We start from the raw sequence: 17,036 nt of genomic DNA on the forward strand, positions 1-17,036 counted from the left end.
CGGACCCTCCATTCACCTCTATGAAACGGCAGATGTAAACAGATTTGTGTCCATTTACACCCGCCTACCTCCAATCTGATTTGGCAAAAAAAAAAAACAGAAGGGATCAATTCCCTTCTGTCTGGGTGGATCATATCAGAGGACCCATAGAGTAGAGTGGGCTGTGTCCATGCCCGCTCTACATGGACCTATCATCCGCCTGCTCTTTCATTGTGGCCCGCGACCGATTACCAAGTCGCTTAAGTGGCCCTCGTTCTTCAAAAGGTTGGGCACCCCTGCCCAATTATGCTTGATTCCCCCCATCAACACAGTCAGTGTTGATGGGGGAATCCCTCCCGCTGCAGTATTGTATTCTATCAGTGGAAGATTTCCCAGCCATCAGAATACAATTATCACTTCTGGTGCCTATAGCTGCCGGCAGTGATCAAGCGAGAAAAAAAAAAACAGGCTGGTTGTACTGAAGTTGATCAACAGTTTGACTTCAGTACAACCAGCCTACTTATAGGTGAATCGAAATTCAGCTGGTTCCTGCTGAACCATCCAAATTTCGATCCATCTATGGCCAGTTTAATTGTAGTTGTGTGACTGAACACTGGAAGCCAACAGAGCAATGAAAACCTTTTTTGGCAGAATTACTTTTCCAGAGTATGTCATTTATTTAAAGTGACCCTGTTCAGTTGCTTTTAAAAAGTTGAAGGGCCAGATTATTATTTTTATTATTATTATACAGGATATTATACAGGCTCTTCTCCACAGCCGCCTGCTTTCCCGGCTTCATTAACAACACAGATGCTCTGGGATGGCAGGTCGGCAATCCATGATCTGGGCTTGCCAATCTGCCATCCCACAGAAAGAGGTCGCAGTCCACATCAGAGGGCTCCGCGGGCCACTGGTTGGGCACCCCTGGCTTAATGTATGGCCTGCCTCAGAATACAGTGTGGCCACAAGGCGTTTATTTTCTTACACGAGATAGTCACTATGAAGGCTCTCTTGTCAGACTTAGTCATGGCTATTGAAAAAAAAAAAAAAGCAAATAAATCCCATGGGTGTCTTAACACTCTATAAGGGAAAAGGACATCACTTTACATGCAAACTGTGCTCTTTGTAATGGCTTAAAATCAGCAGTGCTAATTATAATGCCTGAGTAATGAACCAAAGCAAAGTCCATTAGGGAAAGCTGCAGCTGCTTTTGTTCAGCGTTTGTTGTAGTTCATTTCAGTATTTGTATTCCTTTCTTGCAGCATCTTCTCTTTAATAAAAATCTCACATTGCACACTGTGGGCAATCTGAGACTTGTGTATGAAAGTATTGTTAGTGATGTAACAGCTGAGTTCCCTGCTTCCACCTGCTGGATTCAGATCTTCACTGGAAATTGACAGAGAATGGAAAGTTTGATTGTGACCAGGGCCACCATCAGAAATCATGGGGCCCCATGCAACCTAATGTCAAGGCCCTCATCCATAGCTGTACGACTCCATGGATCAACAAAGTGGAAGAGTCAGGCAATTAATCTGTGTTTGGCTTCCATAATTGTTTTTGAATTATCTGTGATATGCAAAACAATTTATTGTGGTCAGTGTAGGTGTGGATATCTGTTAGGCCCCTTTCACACTGAGGCGCTTTGCAGGCGCTAAAGTGCTAAAAATAGCGCCTGCAAAGCTCCCTGAAAGAGCCGCTAGGTGCACTCCAATGTGAAAGCCCCGAGGGCTTTCACACTGGAGCGGTGTGCTTGCAGGACTGTAAAAAAAAGTCCTGCAAGCCTCATCTTTGGAGCGCTGTAGGAGCAGTGTATTTATCGCTCCTAAAGTGCCCCTTCCCATTGAAAACAATGGGGCAGCGCTCCAAACCCGCCTGCAAAGCGCCGCTGCAGTGGTGCTTTGTGGGCGGTTTTAAGCCTTTTTCGGCCGCTAGCGGGGGTTAAAACTGCCCCGCTAGTGACGATCAGCGCCGCTAATACGATGGTAAAGCGTCGCTAAATATAGCGACGCTTTACCGCTGGCGCACTGAGTGCCCCAGTGTGAAAGGGGTCTTAGGGGTGGTTGAACAGTCAGTATTACCTAAATGTCAATGCAGACATCTGCTTGAACAGGGGGTGACCCCAACACATCCACAGCTTAAGTGAGCCAATCACAGAAGAACAGGCGTAGGGTCCAATCCATTCAGAGACTTGCTCAAACATTAAGGGGGGGTAACAGAATGCAAACACTGGTCAATTGATCGGGGAGGCTAGGAGGTGACCCCACTACATATACAGAGCCTAAGCCTAAGGGCTCACCCATCGCTCCATTATTCTTGGCTGGGCTACTTCCCTCTGCTTGTCTCGGTCACTCTCCATTGCTCACTGAGACAATGCAAGACAGTGCGAGACTGATTGTTGACACCCTGACCAATCAGAGTCCCTGCTCCCTCCTCCCCCCACTCCCTCCATCTGTAGCATAGCAAAACACTGACAAACTTGAGCAGCCAGTAAGGGAGACTGTCCTTAAGCATTCCCTTGCATAGTTGCCTACATTTGATAAGTAAATAGGAGGCAACAGGGCTTTTTTTTTTTTTTTTTTTTTAGAGGATAGGTGCCGGAACTCTCCCTCTCCGGACCCTTTTCTCCACATCTACCCACCTTACTGCCCTTTCAGAGAATACAGAACCAAATACCATTTTATGGTGATAAGTAATTTGTATGGAATATGGTAACAATAACATGAAAAGCGGTAAAATAGATTCCCTGCAGCCAGTAACAATAGAGCCCCCTCTAGAAACCATGGCTCCCCCCAACAGCAATGGAACACCTGAAACAAAATTCCCCACCTGCAGGGACAATAAATCCCCCAGCAACAATAGACCCCGGCAGCAACAACAGATCTCCCCACAGCCAGCATCAATAGGCGCTCCAGCAGCCAGCAACAATAGACACCTCCCTCAGCAGTAGATCTCTCCCAGGAATAACTGACCCCCCAGAAACAATAGGTCCCTCACCAGCAACAGTTGACCCCCCCTCCCTGCAAAAAAATGGATTCCCTCCAGCTAGAATAGATCCCCCAGCAATTAGCATCAATAGACCCTGCAGCACACCCCTTGCCATTACATATAGTCAGTGCTGGAGGTGCCAGAACTGCATTCCCCTGTGTTCCCCCGTATGTTACTGTAGAGCCATCACCCCAGTGCTACACTAAACAAATACATATGTTGTGCTTTTGCTGCACAAATCCACAAGATTTACCACATGTACACATAGTAATGGCAAAAGCAGCTGTGTAAATGCATATTAAACTGTACAACCCAATTAAAGCAATGAAACATGCAATTGAGCATTGACTTAATTTGCAGGATTATAACCGCAATAAAAATGTAATATTAGGATGACAGATAAATGCATTGGAAATCAAGTTGCTGTAAGTTGAAAATTTTAACATGAAATGCATTTTCCTTACTAATGCCAGGACAAAAAACACCATTTATTTATCACATTAAACTTCTCAGATTTGCAGCATTGAAATTTCTAACTAGCAACAAAGGGACTCCAGGATAGAAATAATGCAGGCTAATTAAAAGCAGCAAGAAAGGTACCTGAAGAGGCTCTCTACAACAAGAGGCATATCTGAGGCAGAGCAGCCTAAGGGACATAGTGTATACACATCCCATTATCTTCTGTCTCTTCTGCCAGCCACCGAGGCAGGGAAGATATTGCAGTATGCAGCAGAGTGCTAATAATCTGGAATACTGTACTGTCTGACATTGTGTAAAATCCTTGAGTTATCCTTTGAATGCATGCCCTTGGGAACTTTTAAAATCTTGAGGGGGGGGGGGGGGCCAAATGAGCATGGCCCACACTGAGGTGTATGGTTTGCACTGTGTAGGACTCACAACTGAACCTGGGCCCTCTCCTGATCTGATGGGGCCTAGGCCCAATACGAGAGGGCTGGCTGTACCCTCCCCCCCTTTTTTTTCATCAGTGGCCCTGAGTGTGGTATGAGGCCCTATGTATCTTGGCTATGACAAATGACCTTCTTTATGTAGAACATCCAAGGCTCTACATGGGCTGTTAGTGCTGAATGGTACTACGCCAGGCAAGTCCAATTTTGTGGCCTTTGTTCCATTTGTGTTGCCAACATAATGCAGATTGCTGAAAAATGTGTGTTTTTTATTACAGAACTATGTCAGAGTTGTGGAAGTCTGGTGGGATGAATACAAGGATTACTTTTACGCCAGTCGTCCAGAAACAAAAGCCCTGGCCTATGGAGACATCAGTGAACTGAGGAAATTCAGAGAAGACCACAACTGCAAAAGTTTCAAATGGTTTATGGAGGAAATAGCATACGACATTCCTGAACACTATCCTCTACCACCGAAAAATGTAGAATGGGGAGAGGTGAGTCCAGGTTCATCTAGTGCTGTGAAGATTACAGCAAAAAAAGGGGGTATTTTACAAACTAGGATTCTTAATGAATAAGTAATGACATCATAACAGCCATAACACTAAGGTTTCCCATCTGTGCACAGATTAATATTTCCTTGCATGTGTGCATCAGGAACCTTCACATAATGTTGTGTGTACGGGAGATCTAGGCCTTCATTTTTGTAGTCGGAAACCTCTGCATGCGTATAAACTATATATAGGGACCCCCCGACCCTCTTCAGTGGTAAAAATACCATCACCCCTCGGGCCCATGGTATGTCTGCACAGGCCACAACTATCATCTGAGGTATAAAACTAGACCATTTGTTTTTTTCACTTAAATTATGTGTCTTGTCTTCCCACCTATAAGCAATGTAATTATATTGCATATTTTAGTGGAAAATTATCATTTATATCATAACTTGTTTGGGCAAGGCAGTCGCAGGAATTGTATTTTATTATTATTTCCGTAAGTATACTGCCCTTCACGTTTTGACCTCATTTTTGGTTGGTGTCTTAAAAGAACAAGCTGTTTTGGGGGATGGAGTGTACAGTGTAGACCAAGAAGATTGGTCTTGCTAGCTAAATGTAAATTTTGCAATTGACACTAGTTAGCATAAACTGCTTTTATGTTGATGTTCAAGTAAGATTGTTGGGTAAGTAAATGTATTAGAAGAGTATCAGGACAGAAGGTCTCTATAAGGTGATATAATGGAGAACTATATTTTCCAAAACAGAGCTGACGTCTGCTCCATGGATGAAAACTACTGACTATCTTTATTTATTTGCCTATGCTGGCAGGGAATGTAAATCAGAAGGCTATATATATATATATATATATATATATATATATATATATATATATATATATATATATATATATATATATATATATATATATATATATATATATATGATGTTTTCTATAGAGTTGTGGGATTTTTTTTTTATTAAAAAAAAAAAAAAAGATAGCAAAAATATATTTATGAATGTATTTATATACGTTATTTGCCATGATTTTGAACTGGGTTATCAAGTAATCTCCTGTAGGCATGATGGTCTGGCCCACGCAAACCGAAAAACGTTTGGCCATATAGTGTATTTTTGTCTGTGACGATACAAAATTTAGTCTGTATGTATAGCTCTTCCCCACTAAAAAATGGGTTTTTCTTTTGTTTGTTGGAAAGATTACCCATCACTTCTGTCAGGGTAGGAAGTGAATGGAAATCTCCCCAGTAGGTAAGCAGGCTGCAAAACTGATTTCCTACCTCTTCCTCACTCCTGGAAAAATCCACTATAAAGTTTTGGTTGGAGTTGGGCTTAAAGTAGAACTATAGGCAAACATTTTTTTCCATTTTGGACGGAGCAAGGGAGTGTTATAACCCGTCAGATTTTTTTTTTTTTTTTTACCCATTACAGAGATTTTATTTTACTTCCTGTCCCATAGCCAAAAAGGAAGTGAGAGGAAATCCCTACAAGTAAAGGGAACCCATTGGGAACCCCCAGGCCACCAGAACTAGTGCCCCATTTGGAAGATTTCCCCTCCTATTAGGGCCGGTTCACACTGCGACGCGAGGCGAGGCGACACGGCTCGCCTCGCCTCGCTCCCGCAAGTCGCCCCCATACAGTGCTATGGAACCGTTCTGAGGGGAGCGACTCGAGTCGCTCCGACTCAGAAAAAAGGTTCCTGTACTACTTCGGGGCGACTTCGGGGGCGACTTGCATTGACTTCTATGCAGAAGTCCTCTGCAAGTCGCCGCTGACCCCCCCTGCAAGTCGCGGCGAGGAAGTCGGAGACGCCTCGCCGCGGCTCGCAGTGTGAACCGGCCCTTACTTTTCTGAGTACAACCCAAAATGTGGGATTTTCTTTTACTTTTAATGGTAAACAGTACTAATAGAGAGGGTGAATCTCCTTAACAGGGCACAGACAGCAATAAAAACTGACAAGCATTCTAAACCCTCTCCACTCCATCCAAAACTTAAAACAACATTTTTTTTAATTTATACTTTAAGAGCAGTAGGCACTTTACACATGACACATTCCCAGGTCAATGTAGAAATGAGGATGGAACACTCTCCTGTCAGTTATTTGGTGGTTCTCAGCAGACCATTCTACATATTGTGCCATTATTATTATTATACAGGATTTATATTGCACCAACAGTTTGTGCAGCGCTTTACAATACAAAGGGAAGACAGTACAGTTACAATACAATAAAATACAAGAGGTTTAAGAGGGCCCTGCTCATAAGAGCTTACAATCAAATAGGATCCAGCAAGTGGTAAAGAAGGAAATGAGCTGATGGAAGCGATAAACATTCAATTAGGCCATACGAAGCAAATTTCTTTCATGCAACCACGTGCTGCAGGAAAGAAATTGTCTTGATTCCCCAATCAACACAGACAGTGTTGATGCAGGAATCTCCCTCCTGCCAGGCTACTGCCTTCGCCCATCAGGGGACGCCGTCCCAGCCAGGCGAAGACCATGATTATTGTTAATGGTTATAGAAGCCACTAGCAATAATTACAGGTAAAACTCGGGAGGCTGGCTGTACCCAAGTTGATCCAATCGATCAACTGGGTACATTCAGGCTGCCCATACGCGGTTCAAATCTCAACCGATTCCTGCTGAACTGGCTGAGATTTGAACTGTGTATTGGCTGCCTTAGTTGGAGATGAGATAGACTTCCCTGAAGAGATGAGTTTTAAGGGATCGCCTATAGGCAGCCAGAGCAGGAGATAGCCGGACACATTGAGGTAGAGAGTTCTAGAGGATGGGAGGATGTTATTTACTGTAGATGCAGAACCAGTGGTGACCGTTACTTGGGGTATGTGCACACTGTACATTCTGCATATGTAAGCCTTGGACATTAACAGAGCTATGAATCACATGTTGTCTCCCAACTTAATTTTTTCAATGTGTTTAAATTTTTTTAGTTATTCCTGCTACAGACCTTTCCAGCTCTGACCTCTGGTGGAGCATTTCTGCCACAAAATTCTATACAATGTTCCAGATGTTCTTTTCTAAAGCAGTCTTGGCTAAGCTGCTGTGGAACTCTGAGCCCTGGCATGTCCTAACAAATGGAGAAATGCTGGGACATGTAGTTGTACAGGAGACAAAAGAGGCCCCTTGATTTTTATCAAAAACAGACTGCAACGGTCTTGTGTTATTTTAACATATATGTGTATTGTAGTATACATCCAAAGTGTCATTATTATTGCTGACAGTTTATCCTTGTGAGTGCTACTGTGTATAATTGCAAGACACACATATTTCTGTAGGAGCGATTCACAATTTATTTATTTTTTTCAATTTAATTGAACAACCTATGCTCACTTCATACGTCATATAAATTAATAAAGCTTTATCTTAGACACCATTGCACATTTAAAACCAGAAAAAAAGTAATCCCTTTGACTGTAGTGTACCAATTAGAAATGACCTAAATTAATTTTAGGCCCACCAAAACAGTTACATATGCATTAGTAAAGATGAATAGGGGGTATAAGTCACCATAAACGTCCCTACCCATTCTAGCATTGATACTCTGCAGTATTTTGTATCTGTGTCATTTGACCTTGACCTGCAGCATCTCTGCACTGTGTATGGCTGTGTCAGGATAAAGCCTCGTGACCCAGAAATTGAGTGCTTCAGAATTTTTGTTACCATGAACAGGTAAGTTTATGCTGATAATAGAATACATCTGTTATGCTAATACGATCTACAAAACCATATATGCCCAAAATAAAAAAAATGACCAAAACAAATATGTCGCACTGATGAATTTACATAAGCAAAAAAAAAAAAAATGAAAGTGAGTCCATTATAAATAATGAAGTCCCTGTGGGAAATCAAACCTGTGATTATGAAAGCTGAAACTGTCCAACACCAAAACTTCCAAAAGAGACCAGGTGACATCGCCACCAAGGATAGATGTACGCTTACCAGCTGGTTTTGAACCTCTAAATGGAGAAGTCAAACGCATTTATATAATATACTCCGAAAAGAAGTCCTTCCACTTCTGGCATCCGGGTAATTCAACCCAAAGGAAAAGGATCCAGCAGTATGCTAATCAAAATCACATCAATATTTGCATGAGTGCTCAAAAGAAAAAAAATATGCTCCACGTATAATTCTGGATTAAAAATATTGTACTTTCATGTACACAGATAGTTTGCACATAACATACAATCCAGCTGGCATAAAAGTTAAAAAACAATCCCCTGGGCTAAAGATATTAGTGATTAAGCATGTCATTGCTGTACATGACATAAGTCAAAACATGGAAAAGAAAAGGGTATAAGTACCACAGCGCTGACAGCCTGAATAAATATAATAAAGCGCAACTGTATGCATACAAAATTAAGTGCAAAATTAATTAAAAAAAAAAAAAATATATATATATATATATATATATATATATATAATTTTTTTTTTTTTAATATATATATATATATATATATATATATAAGAGAGAGATCCTTTCCCAAGTTTCTTTCAAAAGTGTTGCTGTGCTAAAAAAAAAAAACATATGATGCTGAAAACAGGTGCATATGGGATCCACACCCCCTTTCCTTATGGTTGAACTCACCAGATTCAATGGACCTCCAAGCAGTACTGCGTTGTGGGTCAGGTAGGCTTAGTATGGTGAGCGGGGTGATGAAAATGCCACCCTCTGAGTGCGATTCTTCCTGGGGTGTTTTCAGGCACAAATATATGGAGAAAGAGCCCGCATAGTAAAGTACGGCTTGTTTAATTCATTAAAATCAATCTTTACAAAGTTCCAATCATACAATCAATCTTTATAAGGTTCCAAGGTGGAGGGCAAACGGATGAACGTAAATTACCAGTCCAATAATCAATAGGTTCTCTCACAACCTAACTGCAATTGAACAGGCATCAGACGTGATGTCACCACGGTGCCGCAAGCTGCGTCTGACGCTGAGTTTCTCCCTGCCCACAGGGTGTTATCAAAGCTATATCTTATCATTATCATTTTAGTTTTTTGCATATATGATTGTGTAGATTGTTTTAGCGCAACAGATATGTTCTGTTATTGATCTGACTGTGATAAATATTTCATGGTACTGTTGCAGCTTCCTATCACTTTTGCTTTTGGTATATAGGTTTCTTATTAGTTTATGTTGATGTAATGACCCTACCCACCGTTCCTAATTATTTAAAATCGACTTCAATTTTGAATGTGAGTATGCGTTCAAGGGTTTTTTTTAAATACTATTTGAATACAAACTACGGCCCCTAGTATAACTGCTATGCAATATTATCACACAAAAAAAACTTTTATAAGGTTCATGGGGCCCAATAAGTTAACAGGCAAAAGATTTTATAAATTAGGACCTGTGAATGGCCACTCCTAATTTTGCTAACATGTCAAAGCCAAGCAGGTTTGGACCAGGAAAAAAAGCCTTGCTTTCAAAGTACAGTAGAAACATACTTAGGTTTGTTCTGCGTAAGCTGCGCTTATTTCTAGGACAGGGTAAGCACGTAACTTCTTTAAATAGTAACAATAAATTCCAGGATTTCTCCAGAGCCTCTCCCATCCCCTGGAAGATTCCATTTCAATCTCTCCTATTCTGTCTACCTTTTATTAAATTCCCAAAAACTCATCTCCTTAGGGTAGCCTATCCCAACTACATTAGCTCACCCTTCTCAGTCATTACCTTTTTGATGGTAAGCTCTCTCGAGCAGGGCCCTCCTTACCCTCTTGTCTATAATTACCCTCTTGTCTATAATTACCCTCTTGTCTCCTTACCCTCTTGTCTATAATTGTATTGTATTCCTTTATTTTGTAAAGAGCTACGTTAATTGTTGGCGCTATATAAATCCTGTGTAATTTGTTATACAGTAGCGTATTGTTCATTTAAGTCTAACAAAAAAAAATCTGTAAATAAGCAAACTTAACTCTACATATACAGTGTAAACTGTCATCCACATAAGAATAAAATTATTATTTTACCAAGTGAGTTTATAATTGTGATGGTGATTTGATAATAAATGTAGGTATATATTTTTTAAGGTACGAGGTTTGGACACCAATTACTGCATAGACAGCATGGGTCACACTAATGGAGGAATTGTGGAAATTGGAGCCTGTCACAGAATGGGTGGAAACCAGGTAAGCTAAATTTAGGCCTATACAGGTATGGATACCAATAGCAGTCATTATTCCTGCAGCAGTAAATTTCAATCCTGATTATTAGGTCATAATATATGTTAAATAGACATGTTAAAGGACAGATAAATTGGCATATGTGAACACATTTAAGGGCTATTCAAATACTTTGTCACTTTGGGGTCTGTACAATTATGGCTCATTCTAACAGGAAGAGGTCTGACGTGCATTTAGAAAGCTTGCTTCCCATAAACGAGTGTGACACCAGTAAACAAAACCAAAGGCATATTCATAATGAGCTGAAGAAGTCTTGAATTGGAATAAGAACTGGAGAGGGGCAACTTTATTCACGGGGTTTGATAATCTTGGCAGACTGGACTAGAGGAATATTGTTGAATAATTCGCAAACCACCAGATGATTCACTGGACAGGGTCTGCCTTTGCTTACAAAATATAAAAATAGAATGCTTTTTCCATGTTGTGAGTGTGTTGGGTTGAAGAAGTCTGCCTAGAAGGAAGCTACTATTAAGCCCAGAACCCTCATGCAGAAAGAAACTGAGGGGTGCTATTTTGAGCTGAGGGTTCGCTTGTGAGACCTTAAGGAAGCAACTTTCTCCTTAAGGAGGAAAATTCTGCCTTGGGCTGCGTCCAGGATTTGACAAGGTACACCAAATGGTATGAGGGCTGGGGAGCAGACTTTGGAAAGTTGATTATCCAGCTAAAAGTTTAAGGGAATTGAATCATTCTCTGAACACTGGCAGACAGGGTTTGCGGCTGAGGAGTCAAGGTAACCCGTGACCTAAATGGATCAGGTTCCAGAAAAGCCAGAAGCAGGACAAGCACTTTTGTGAACATTCAGGATGCAGAGGATAGCCCAAATGATAGTGAAAAAAGTGTTGGTCTCCCACAGCAAAAAGCAGAAAGCGTTGATGTGAGGGGAGGATGGGGATACGTAGACAAGCGTCTTGTATGCCTACTGATTTCAAATTTCATTGGTCTTAGAGAATCAATGACAGATTTCATTGATTCCACTGGGAATTTTGGTACTCAAAGAATCTGTTTAGATTAAGTACCAGTATTTGGTAGGTTTTGGACTATGAATAGGTTTTAATAGGAACCTTAAAACCCAGAGACTCTTGGGTCCAGAGTGGCGCAAAGGCCAACAGACATCCCGTAACTGCGAGGGGTGTGGGTGCTCCTTCATTGTGGAGAAGGCTTCTGGGTATGCTTGGTGGACTTAGGAGTGCAGGGCTTGAAACTAAAGCAAGTAGTAAGCCTTGGTTTTGCAGGTTGATGACTGGGGAGAGTGAAAAGATCCTTTTAGCTGAGCAGAAGTAGTAACCACAGGATAGGGGACTTGGGCTTCTAGCTTGTACCTCATAAAATACAGGATAAGGAAAATCTTCTGCTGTCTCTTCTACAGATTTGGTGCCCACAGTATTTTCCTCCATAATATCCTTAAAGCTGTGTTCTGCCCAAAAAATAAATAAATGTAAAAGCCAGCAGCTACGCATACTATAACTGCTGGCTTTTAACACCAGGACACTTACCTGTCCTGGAGTCCAGCTATGTTGGCACTGCAGCTGATGTTCACATGAGCTCTCGCCCCCATTGCGGGTAAGGGTACCCGGCAGTGTAGCCTTACAGTTTCATGCCGGGAACCCTACTGCGCATGCTCGAGGCCCCACGCCTCTCTCCTACTGGCCCAGCATCAGGGAGAGGCGGAGGGACCCCCGCGGTGATGTCACAGGCCGCAGCCCAGACTCCCAGAAGTGTGAACAGGATACCTGTCAAAGGACACCTGTCACTTTTGTGTGGCACTAATGTGCTTTAAGCACATTAGATTCCTGAACTGGGTCAGGGGGAATAGAGGACACGTAGCGTTTCTGTTCTCTGGAAACCAAAGATTTTTAGAAATACCGAACATTTTCCAGACAATTCAGACATACGGTGAGGGAAAAGTGTTTGAACCCCTGCTGATTTTGTACGTTTGCCCACTGACAAAGAAATAAACACTCTATAATTTTAATGGTAGGTTTATTTTAACAGCGAGAGACAGAATAGCAACAAAAACAATCCAGAAAAATGCATTTCAAAAAAGTTATAAATTGTTTTGCATTTTAATAAGTGAAATAAGTATTTGCCCCCTTTGCAAAACATGACTTAGTACTTGGTGGCAAAACCCTTGTTGGAAATCCGAGGTCAGACCTTTCTTGTAGTTGGATAGCAGGTTTGCACACCTCTCTGAAGGGATTTTGTCCCACTCCTCTTTTCAGGTCCTCTCCAAGTCATTAAGGTCTCGAGGCTGACGTTTGGAAACCTTCAGCTCCCTCCACAAATTTTTAATGGTATTAAGGTCTGGAGACTGGCTAGGCCACTCCAGTACCTTAATGTGCCTCATCTTGAGCCACTCCTTTGTTGCCTTGGCTGTGTGTTTTGGGTCATTGTCATGCTGGAATACCCATCCACGACCCTTTTTCAATGCCCTGGCTGAGGAAAGGAGGTTCTCACCCAAGATTTGCAGGTACATGGTCCGTCCATCGTCTTTTATGTGGAGAAGTTGTCCTGTCCCCTTTTCAGAAAAACACCCCCAAAGCATAATGTTTCCACCTCCATGTTTGATGGTGGGGATGGTGTTCTTGGGGTCATAGGCAGCATTCCTCCTCCTCCAAACAGAGTTGAGTTGATGCCAAAGAGCTCGATTTTGGTCTCATCTGACCACAACAGTTTCACCCAATTCTCCTCTGAATCATTCAGATGTTCATTAGCACACTTCCAATGGGCCGGTACATGTGCTTTCTTGAGCAGGGGAACCTTGCGGCTGCTGCAGGGTTTCAGTCCTTCACTGCGTAGTGTGGTACCAATTGTTTTCTTGGTGACTATTGTCTCAGTTGCCCTCAGATCATGGACAAGATTCTGCCGTGTAGTTCTGGGCTGATTCCTCATGGTTCTCATGATCGTTGAGACCTTGCATGACCCCAGACTGACAGAGAATTGACAGTTATTTTGTGTTCATTCCATTTGCAAATAATTGCACCATCTGTTGTCACCCTCTCACCAAGCTGCTTGGTGATGGTCTTGTAGCCCATTCCAGCTCCACACCTGGGAGCCAGAAATCTTGCTGAATAATAGGGGATCAAGTGCTTATTTCACTCATTAAAATGCACATCAATTGATAACTTTTTTTGAAATGTGTTTTTCTGGATGTTTTTGTTATTCTGTCTCTTACTGTTAAAATAAACCTCCCATTTAAAATGATAGACTGATCATTTCTTTGTCAGTGGCAAACGTACAAAATCAGCAGGGGATCAAATACTTTTTTACTGTAATGGCAGAGAAATCTGCTTTTGTCAGACAAGTCTCATTGTGCGTGTCAAAGGAAGAGATCGGTGTCATACTAGGCTATTTCTCCAGGGCAAAAGAACAGCTGTCATCCTACTGTAGGTTGTCTGCAGAGCGCATGCTATTTTTTCCCTTTTTGACCCAGATCTTTTGTGCCTGTGATTCGCCATTGCGAAGTAAGGGGGATCCCTAGTGGGGCACCTACATGTTGGACTGTGGAATGGAGGAATGGATGGGGTTATTTGTGTGTCAGGATACAGGATGAGTTATGTTACTATGTTAATTACAGCCTGTATTCCTCAAAATATTGTCAGGTTCTTTACCACAGGGACCTTTGAAAGGAAAGGCCCCCCATATGAAAACACCAGCCTGGTACCAGTAGCTTCTTCCACACCACTGCAACACCCTGAGGGTGCATCACCACTACACCCTTTAATTCACAATATAGTGATGCAAAGGTTTTTCCTAGGGGCATGGGGAGAGCATTGGGGGGGCTGGACCTAAAATTTGGCTTTAATGTTTCCTGACATTGTACATTTATTCTCTTAAATATATTATAAGGCATATAAATCTTTAGAACATAGTCGTGAAAGGCAGCCAATAAGCAATTTGTGGTTTAATAGCATTTTTATGCATTCTTCTTAATTAGCCAATGCTTTTATTTTACTAGCTTTTCCGAATTAATGAAGCTAATCAATTGATGCAGTATGATCAGTGTCTGAGTAAAGGGCCGGATGGAGTGAAAGTCATGATTACACACTGTAATTTAAATGAATACAAAGAGTGGCAATACTTCAAGGTATGTCCGAAAGTCTATTTATATTTGCAGAGTTTACTTTATGCATTTTTAGAATAAACATTTTCAATATTTCTGAATTAAGTATAGTCTATGGGCCACGTTGCTCTCCAGTCTAGGTTGGGCGGTCCACTACATATAGCAATAATGGCATGCAAAATGACCGCATTACATGCGTAATTCCAATATAGTCCTTTCTGCACTAAAGAGCACAATTTGCATAGATCAGGGGTCTTCAAACTATGGCCATCCAGTTGTTCAGAAACTACAATTCCCATCATACCTAGTCATGTCTGTGAATTTCAGAGTTTTACAATGCCTCATGGGATGCGTAGTTCCGCAACAGCTGGAGGGCTGTAGTTTGCCATAGATTCACACTTTACAAATCCGTTGTGTTGCGTTAACATGAATTTGTGTGTTGGCATGCTGTGTTAAGGCAGCCTTTTCAACAGATCAAAAAAGCACACATGACCCTTTTTTTGTTCTTTTTCACAGCAAAACACAATACATGGTATGTTCATTGTGGTGTGTCATAATGTATTGCATGGTGCATTGGGGTTCTATTCACAATGAATGCCACAGAAACTCACCTCACATATAGTAGGTGAGGTGCGTGTTTAAATGCACATAGCAGGAACATACAAGCGTGACTGGGCTTTCCATTGCTTTAACAGTTGGGTACATTCAGTGTTAGAGCTTTACTTTACTACTTACTATATGTTGTCATTACCAGGCCAGTTGTCAATGCCAGGAAAGTACTAAGACCCCTGAAATTACCACTTTTCAGAAAGTAAACACCCCTAGGAGATCTCGTTTCTTAGGGGGAAAATGTTGGGTTTTAGCGCCACAATACAAAAAAAAACTATTTGTTGATTATATACCAATGCTGCACCTAAAATTAGTGAAAAATTTATAATAATGCAAATATATATATATATATATATATATATATATATATGGGCACAAAGGAAACAATTCAAAAATCAAATATAAAAATGATAATATACAATGTGTATCTGATTAATAAAGTGCACAATAAAATCATCAAAAATGTCCATAATAATCATATGTGAACAAATCATCTTGTGTATGCTCCAACACAGTGAAAAGTAAAGTGAACATGTGCTTCAGTAAGCTTGCTTAAAGTGCTTCACCCAAAGTGATCACAAAATGCGCTCATCAGATCGATTCGGCCACAGAGTGACCTGAAAGCATGACTAATGGGAAGGACTCCTTAATTCAGTGCTGTAGCTCCATTATGCATCCCAATCAAGCAAGCATATATGGAGGAAGCAGAATCCAAATCCACTTTGCAGATATACCTGGTGGTATACCTGGATGGGTTATTTTATTGTGCACTTTATTAATCGGATACACATCGGGGGTTATTTACGAAAGGCAAATCCACTTTGCACTGCAAGTGCACTTGGAAGTGCAGTCGCTCTAAATCTAAGGGGTAGATCTGAAATGGGAGGAAGCTCTGTTGATTTTATCATCCAATCATGTGCAAGCTAAAATGCAGTTTTTTATTTTCCTTGCATGTCCCCCTCGGATCTACAGCGACTTTACTTCCAAGTGCACTTGTAGTGCAAAGTGGATTTTCCTTTAGTAAATAACCCCCATTGTATATTATTAATTTTATCTTTGATTTTTGAATTGTTTCCTTTATTATTTTAGATCTCATTTATTATTTTGAGCAAATTCGCTTTTTTGAACATCCTTCTGCCGCTTCTCTGTAATCAAACCACATTCCTGGATTTCGTTTAAAATATGGAATGACTGTGACTCATCTCCTAGTCTCCTTGTAGTTATTTAATGGTTATGTACATTAGCGGTATTTTTAGATTTTCACACCTGCCTCTAGGGCCGGGCCTTTTGGCTAGGACTAGAGGAATTTTTGATTCCTGGCCGGAGGGCCTGGCCATTGTATTACACAATGGCCACCTTTTCACTCTCCTTCACTATCCCTTCCCCACTTTATTTATTTTATTTGTGTGTTGTGTGTCACGTTTTATGTTGTCACTGCACGTTTGATGAGTAGGGTGATGGTCCTCGGGCCAACCCTGAAAGTCTTGTGGGAGGGTGGACATAGGCCTTCTGGCTTGGTTCGCCCTCTCTTTGGGGGGGTCTTCCTTCGGGGGAGCCCCTACCCAAGTACCTGGGTGGGTCTGTTTCGGCAGACCTTCCAGAGAAAGGTGGTCGTCTGGCTTCGGCTAGATGGGCCATGCATTGGTACCTCAGTCCCCGTCTGGAGCCTAACGCCCCGGGGGATCAGGGTAAGGTCCTTCCTAGTGGAGGACAGTAGACACCCGTTGCACGTTTTTGTGTTCACTCTTTGTGTATCCACTTTTTTTTGGCACCGGGTGGAAGT

At 41.6% G+C, this 17,036-nt stretch overlaps 1 protein-coding gene across 2 annotated transcripts in view; it reads left to right on the top strand.

Moving 5' to 3' along the window:
• Positions 1-17,036, top strand: part of GALNT7 (polypeptide N-acetylgalactosaminyltransferase 7) — a 239,487-nt gene that overhangs the window by 213,234 nt on the left and 9,217 nt on the right. For both annotated transcript variants that reach the window (XM_077477211.1, XM_077477210.1), the window contains exons 9-11: positions 4,148-4,366; positions 10,432-10,530; positions 14,540-14,668. In XM_077477211.1, the coding sequence (XP_077333337.1) occupies positions 4,148-4,366; positions 10,432-10,530; positions 14,540-14,668 (447 nt within the window). The remainder of the gene's footprint in view (positions 1-4,147; positions 4,367-10,431; positions 10,531-14,539; positions 14,669-17,036) is intronic.

This window comes from Lithobates pipiens, unplaced genomic scaffold (assembly GCF_037356315.1).
Source record: "Lithobates pipiens isolate NorthernLeopardFrog02 unplaced genomic scaffold, aLitPip1_a1.2 Scaffold_13, whole genome shotgun sequence".
NCBI classification, from domain to species: domain Eukaryota; kingdom Metazoa; phylum Chordata; class Amphibia; order Anura; family Ranidae; genus Lithobates; species Lithobates pipiens.